The following is a 6,455-nucleotide window of genomic DNA, read 5'->3' as shown; positions in this document are numbered from 1 at the left end:
AAAAGGCGAGTAAACAGTTTTCAGCTGATTAATGATCAGTAGTATCAGAGCTGTGAGGCTGTGATTATTCTGTGTAAATATAACAAAGAGTGCATAATAGTTAATAGTAGAAAAAAAACCCACTATCTGCAGTATTTAATAACCAGATGTTTATAAATCATACGTCACTCTGGTTGTAAAGAAACACTGATCAACATTACCACTATAATCAGACTATGATTTCCAGTATAATGTTTAAACTTCGAATTAAAAAGGTAGTAACCCTGAAACAAATATATGTAATGTAAAAAATGTTTATGACGTTACCTGAAGGCCGCTAAAGGATAAATTAAAGTGGAAAGATATTTTTAACTTTTGATAAGCCTCCTTATCACACAGATGCAGACTTCATATCAGTGTGTTTTTCCAGTGTGTGAAGTGCTCTTGAGCCCCCCTGCTGTACAGAAAACTCACTCACCACCTCTGACCTTCCTCCTCCAGAATCAGCAACCATGTGTGACGACGATGAGACCACCGCCCTCGTGTGCGACAACGGCTCCGGCCTGGTGAAAGCTGGATTTGCAGGAGACGACGCCCCCAGGGCCGTGTTCCCCTCCATCGTTGGCCGCCCCCGCCACCAGGTACATAAACAACTGATCTGTTATTTCAATCTCTTCTGTCTCTTAAATTTGACATATTTCTTTATTTTGTCCTACAGTGATAGCTCGAGTTACTGTAATTAATCAGCTTTTTGTCATTGTTTATCTCCACCAAGGAGGTTAAACTCACCTCTGCTCGCTCCTTAAAATTTAGGTATTTGGTGTTAAGTTCCCCTCATACATTTACACTCCCAAAAGGAAGTAAACGACCCATTTTTATGACCTTATGACCTTTTCTCTACTGCCACCATTATGCCAAAATGTGTCTAACCTCTTATACATATTCCACTAGTCATCAGTTAACAATAAAAAAAACACTTGAGATTATTAGGACTTTTTTCTTTGTATTAAATGAATCGAATGCTCCTCCTCTCAGGGTGTGATGGTCGGTATGGGTCAGAAGGATTCCTACGTGGGTGACGAGGCCCAGAGCAAGAGGGGTATCCTGACCCTCAAGTACCCCATCGAGCATGGTATCATCACCAACTGGGACGACATGGAGAAGATCTGGCACCACACCTTCTACAATGAGCTGCGCGTGGCCCCCGAGGAGCACCCCACCCTGCTGACAGAGGCCCCCCTCAACCCCAAAGCCAACAGGGAGAAGATGACCCAGATCATGTTTGAGACCTTCAACGTCCCGGCCATGTACGTGGCCATCCAGGCTGTGCTGTCCCTCTACGCCTCCGGTCGTACCACCGGTGAGTCTTCAACTCCCCCGTCTTCATCTGAACATTTAGAGCTTCTTCCTCAAGTCTCTTTAGAGCTTCATAATAATATTTACAATTAGACAATATGAATTTGTCAGCAAACATAGATTTTGTGGTTATACTGAGGTATCTTTTCCTGTTCCTGGGTGCTTGTTGTAATTTATCAGGTAAATGTATGTTGTTTCAGCTCCTCAGATATGAGGATTTAGTGTTTGAGAATCATTTTCTGACAACAAAATGTGCACTGCATTGAATTCTCTTGTTGTTTTTGTCTCTCAGGTATCGTCCTGGACTCTGGTGACGGTGTGACCCACAACGTGCCCATCTATGAGGGCTACGCTCTGCCTCACGCCATCATGCGTCTGGACCTGGCCGGTCGCGATCTGACCGACTACCTCATGAAGATCCTGACTGAGCGCGGCTACTCCTTCGTCACAACCGGTAAACACAAGTCCAGTTCATTTTAAAGTCCTTATCCAGAACTCAGTTGTTGTTTTTTGACCCATTACACACAAAGTCTGATCTTTACTCTCTTACTCTCCAGCTGAGCGTGAGATCGTGCGCGACATCAAGGAGAAACTTTGCTACGTGGCTCTGGACTTTGAGAATGAGATGGCCACCGCTGCCTCTTCCTCCTCTCTGGAGAAGAGCTACGAGCTGCCCGACGGTCAGGTCATCACCATCGGCAACGAGCGTTTCCGCTGCCCTGAGACCCTCTTCCAGCCCTCCTTCATCGGTCTGTACCTTTTTGCTTTTGGAGGAAAATAACTGACATATTCTAAAAAGCTGCATATTGAAAGGTTACATTTAGTTATGTGGCAATGAGTTTGAACTCTTTGTTAAGTCTCAACTCTCATATAACAGATTGATTTAGATCCAGATTGTGTCAGCTATGTCTCTTTACATTTAGGTTATCTTTCAAATAATATGCAACACAACCGTAGACTTTTAGAGGTATTGTAAGATTTAAGACCGTAAACTCACCTGTTTGCTGTGCACCTGAACAGGTATGGAGTCTGCTGGCATCCATGAAACCGCCTACAACAGCATCATGAAGTGTGACATCGACATTCGTAAGGACCTGTACGCCAACAACGTGCTGTCCGGTGGCACCACCATGTACCCGGGTATCGCTGACCGCATGCAGAAGGAGATCACAGCTCTGGCTCCCAGCACCATGAAGATCAAGGTACGACGACTCTCTGACGACTGAAACAAGAAAATAGAATATAAGACAAGGTTGATAATCTCCAGCTGAGGTCATAAAAAATAAATAAATAAACCTTTTTTCCTTTTCTTCTGCAGATCATTGCCCCTCCTGAGCGTAAATACTCCGTCTGGATCGGCGGCTCCATCCTGGCCTCCCTCTCCACCTTCCAGCAGATGTGGATCAGCAAGCAGGAGTACGACGAGGCCGGTCCCAGCATCGTCCACCGCAAGTGCTTCTAAACACGACACCTCCACCTCCGCCGGCTCAGGATCCAAAGCAATAAGACGCTGCTGCCGTCCACTGACTCTGGAACAACATGCGGCGTCTAATCTGTACATAATGTTATTTATTCCTTGTTTTATGAATGTGATGTTCTGAATGTAAGTGATGTCCAGTCTGTGTGTGTGTGCGAGCGAGTGAGGAAAGGCAAGTGTTTGAGGTATGACACAATCCAACTCCGACCAACTGAGAGAGAGAAAATAAAATACAAAAAAGACCAAAAAAGAAATGAGACAAAAAAAGCAAATAAAAAACGTTTTATTTTCACGAATGACTGCTGTCGGTTATTTCTGATTCTGAACAAATTCAGATCATACTTTAGATTGATTTTGAGCTTTTTATGCTATTTTATATATTATGCTGAGGAAGGATGAGAACGTTTAGATTATTTTAAAAGACTAATACCTCTTCCCTCTAGAGCAGCTTCTTTAACTCATCATGACAAAGTGGGAAAGATGCATCATAGTTTTCCTTGAAGCCAAAGATGTTGATTCAAGCATACAACAGAAGAAAAAAAAAACATTGTGTATGTTTAAAAAAAAGTAATATGCTTCTCTGCATCAGCGAAATAGATAGGGTGGTAGCTTCTTGAATACAATCTTCCATGTTTAGTATCTCAAACTGCAGCTACAACAGTAAAAATGCTTCTTACACAATGATGCATATGTCAGATCATTATTAAAATATAATAACTACATCATTCACGGCCTGGAGCCTTTTCTCAGTGTTACAAATACGTTTCCTTTTTATACTTTCAGTAACAAAAGTAGTTTTTCAACTCAAGTGGGGTTACGGTACTTTTACTCAAATCAGATATCTGAATACTTCTCCCACTTCTGATATACTGGCACAAAAAAACAACCAATTTCATGACAAACATATCTGTGAGTCATCTATCCTTCACTGCTCCACTTCCCAACCTAAGAGAGAAACCAGACTCATGATAAACATGAGGCTCTTAAAGCTTCCAGACAAACAAAGATATCAAGTTCAAGTGTTAAAATAAATCCAGCAGCATCTCTGTGCCAAACTAAACTGTCATGATTCACCAGCTGTAACAGTAATATCATCTACACGCTGCTGACTTCCTGCTTACTGCCAAAACTAGTCACATTATCTAAACTGTAAAGGCTCATACACACCTTCAGTTTATTGTAGGAGGAAATGTCCAAAGCCAAAGAGAAGAGAGGCATCTATAAAATAAATATCCAATGTTTAGTCCTCAGACCTTCTTCAGGTGAATTTAGGAAGAAAGACACCAGTCAGATTTAGTCAACAGCTTTTTCAGGTGAGACCAAACAGGGATGATGAGCTGTGAGGAAAGCACACTTCCACCCCTCAGACCATCAGCACTGGAGCCCCTCCCCTCTCCTGCCAAAAGTTACACAAACTCCTCCAATTTTCAGTACTTTACATTCAACCTCCACTGTTATACAATTTAATTGCACCGGTCACATTTAACTTTGGCACTTGTCTGCATCTCTAGTGCGGTCTATATTACAGTTCATTGTAGGATTTTTTTTTTGGAGGTAGGATTTTCATTTTCCCTTTATATTACCCAACATGTCTATGATGAACCTACAGTATGTTCACCCAAAATTGTCAGCTGAGTTGAGGCATATTTCTGCTGACGTGAATTTTTTTGTAGGCCATTATATTTTGTTTCATATACGCCACATGTTGATTTATTTAGCGCTGAGTATAATGAGTATAAGTAGTTGCTTTTTTTTTTAGCTGTAGTTTTACATTTCTCCAGAGGTAGAAATGTTGTTTGTTCAAACTACTGCCAGGCTGAACATGTAGTTTTACAAGCTACTCTTGGAAAGTAGCTTCCCCAACACTGGTGAGGTGGCTTCATCTGTATGTCAGTTATTCATTAAGTTGTATGAACTACTTTATTCCATTCTGTTTAGAGATTTTTAAACTTTACTACTAGAGATGGCCCGTTCGCGAATGAATCAGTTCAAACGAACGACTCTTTAAAACGAACGAACTGACCTGATTCCCCGTTTCACTTCTCTCTCGTTCTTTCGTTCGCTATGTTCACTGTTAAGTTATCAGAGTGGTGAAGAGGGACTGAGAGAGCCAGCCAATCGCAGGTTGTCTGTTGAGTCACTCGCTCTCAAGTCGCATTCACAGACACTCAGGAAGGATACTGTTCTGTTGAAGCACCCTATTTCGGGGTGTTAGCGAATGTTAAGCTAAGTGCTAGCTTTCCTGAGTGTCTTTGAACGCATCTTGAGAGCGAATCACTGACTGAACGAGACCGACTGAGATGATTGAACGGAGCGACTTACTGAACGAGACCGACAGGAGAGATATGAACAGACTTAAGTATCTGGGCATAATCTCTCTTTTTAATAACACACATAACATTTTCACCCATCACATCTAACATGTCTCTTTACTGTGATACAACCATGTACTGTTAGTAATTACACACTGAATATAGGCTGCTGTTTATAGGGTCGATTAGGTTACTTGACTTTGGGATGTAAACATTTATCAATTAAACATGATGTAGGATACAAAACAGGGAATTTTAGTTGAAATAAAATTAGACTGAAACATTTGCTATTTATATCCACTCTGAAGATAAATGTGTTTGATATTAGTAATGAACATGTTAAACAATACAATGTTCATAAGATATATACATTACTTTTGAATAATGTGAATTTATACACGTCTTTAAAACTGGCAACATTGTGCTTTACTGACCACTTTTTGATAAAGGTTATAGTTAGGGTTCCAGCTCCTAGTTTATGCTGCTATAGGCTGCCGGGGGACTCCTACCTTCATGATGCACTGATCTCCTCTCTCTCTATCCATCCATCTCTATCCAATAACATTTATGTACTATTAATGCTTCAATAACCTACATTTCTTCCCAGGAGTTGTCTGTGCTTTCTCGTCCCACAGGTAAACTGGGCCTGTAGACGTCCGGATGACAGATTCCAGTCCCGGACCTTCTAGCTTCAATGTTGATTTTCAATGTGCTTCTCCCTCTCTCCTATCCTTCCTCTCTCTCCTCTCTACCCCAACCAGTCGAGGCAGATGTTCTCCCACTTTGAGCCTGGTTCTGCCTGAGGTTTCTTCCTGTTAAAAGGGAGTTTTTTCTTGCCATTGTCGCTAAATGCTTGCTCATGTGGGAATGTTGGGTCTCTTTAAAATGAAAACCTGAAGATTGATTTTTTTTGTCTTAGAAAGAGACTGATTATTTTGAGGAAATGTTTTTTCCTAAATAAAATTAATCTCTTGAGCGATTTTCTGTATTTGATGCTTATGTTGACTGGTACTCACTCACATCGACTTGAGCTGAGATTCATAGAAGAAAACAGCTCAGCTTGCATGAATGAGGAGTTGAGTTCATATAAATAATTGCAGCTTTTACACAAGTAAATTGAAGAGTTACTGAGAGAAACAAAGAAGCTCCATCTCCCACCAAACTGACATTATCCCAATAAATATTGCTAATGAATCTCTATCATCACTTTGCTGAATAAAATCCCTTCTGTCACATGGTGCAGTTTATGAGACACTGATTGAACATATAACTATCAGGATGATGCTCTTTGTGGAAAGGTGTGTGGCTCTTAAAAGAGCCTTTGTTGAGGT

General features: G+C 41.1%; 1 protein-coding gene across 1 annotated transcript; it reads left to right on the top strand.

Annotated features, from left to right (window-relative positions):
* The first annotated feature begins 491 nt into the window (after positions 1–491).
* Positions 492–3,086, top strand: acta1a (actin alpha 1, skeletal muscle a). Its single transcript, XM_062437730.1, has 6 exons — positions 492–620; positions 1,015–1,339; positions 1,628–1,789; positions 1,893–2,084; positions 2,356–2,537; positions 2,654–3,086. Exons 1-6 carry the CDS (start codon positions 492–494, stop codon positions 2,795–2,797), a joined length of 1,134 nt encoding a protein of 377 aa, XP_062293714.1. The 3' UTR covers positions 2,798–3,086.
* The last annotated feature ends 3,369 nt before the right edge of the window (positions 3,087–6,455 follow it).

This window comes from Scomber scombrus, chromosome 2 (assembly GCF_963691925.1).
Source record: "Scomber scombrus chromosome 2, fScoSco1.1, whole genome shotgun sequence".
Classification (NCBI taxonomy): Eukaryota; Metazoa; Chordata; class Actinopteri; order Scombriformes; family Scombridae; genus Scomber; species Scomber scombrus.
The sequence above is the reverse complement of the archived record's forward strand: the minus strand, read 5'-3'. Positions and strand labels throughout refer to the sequence as shown.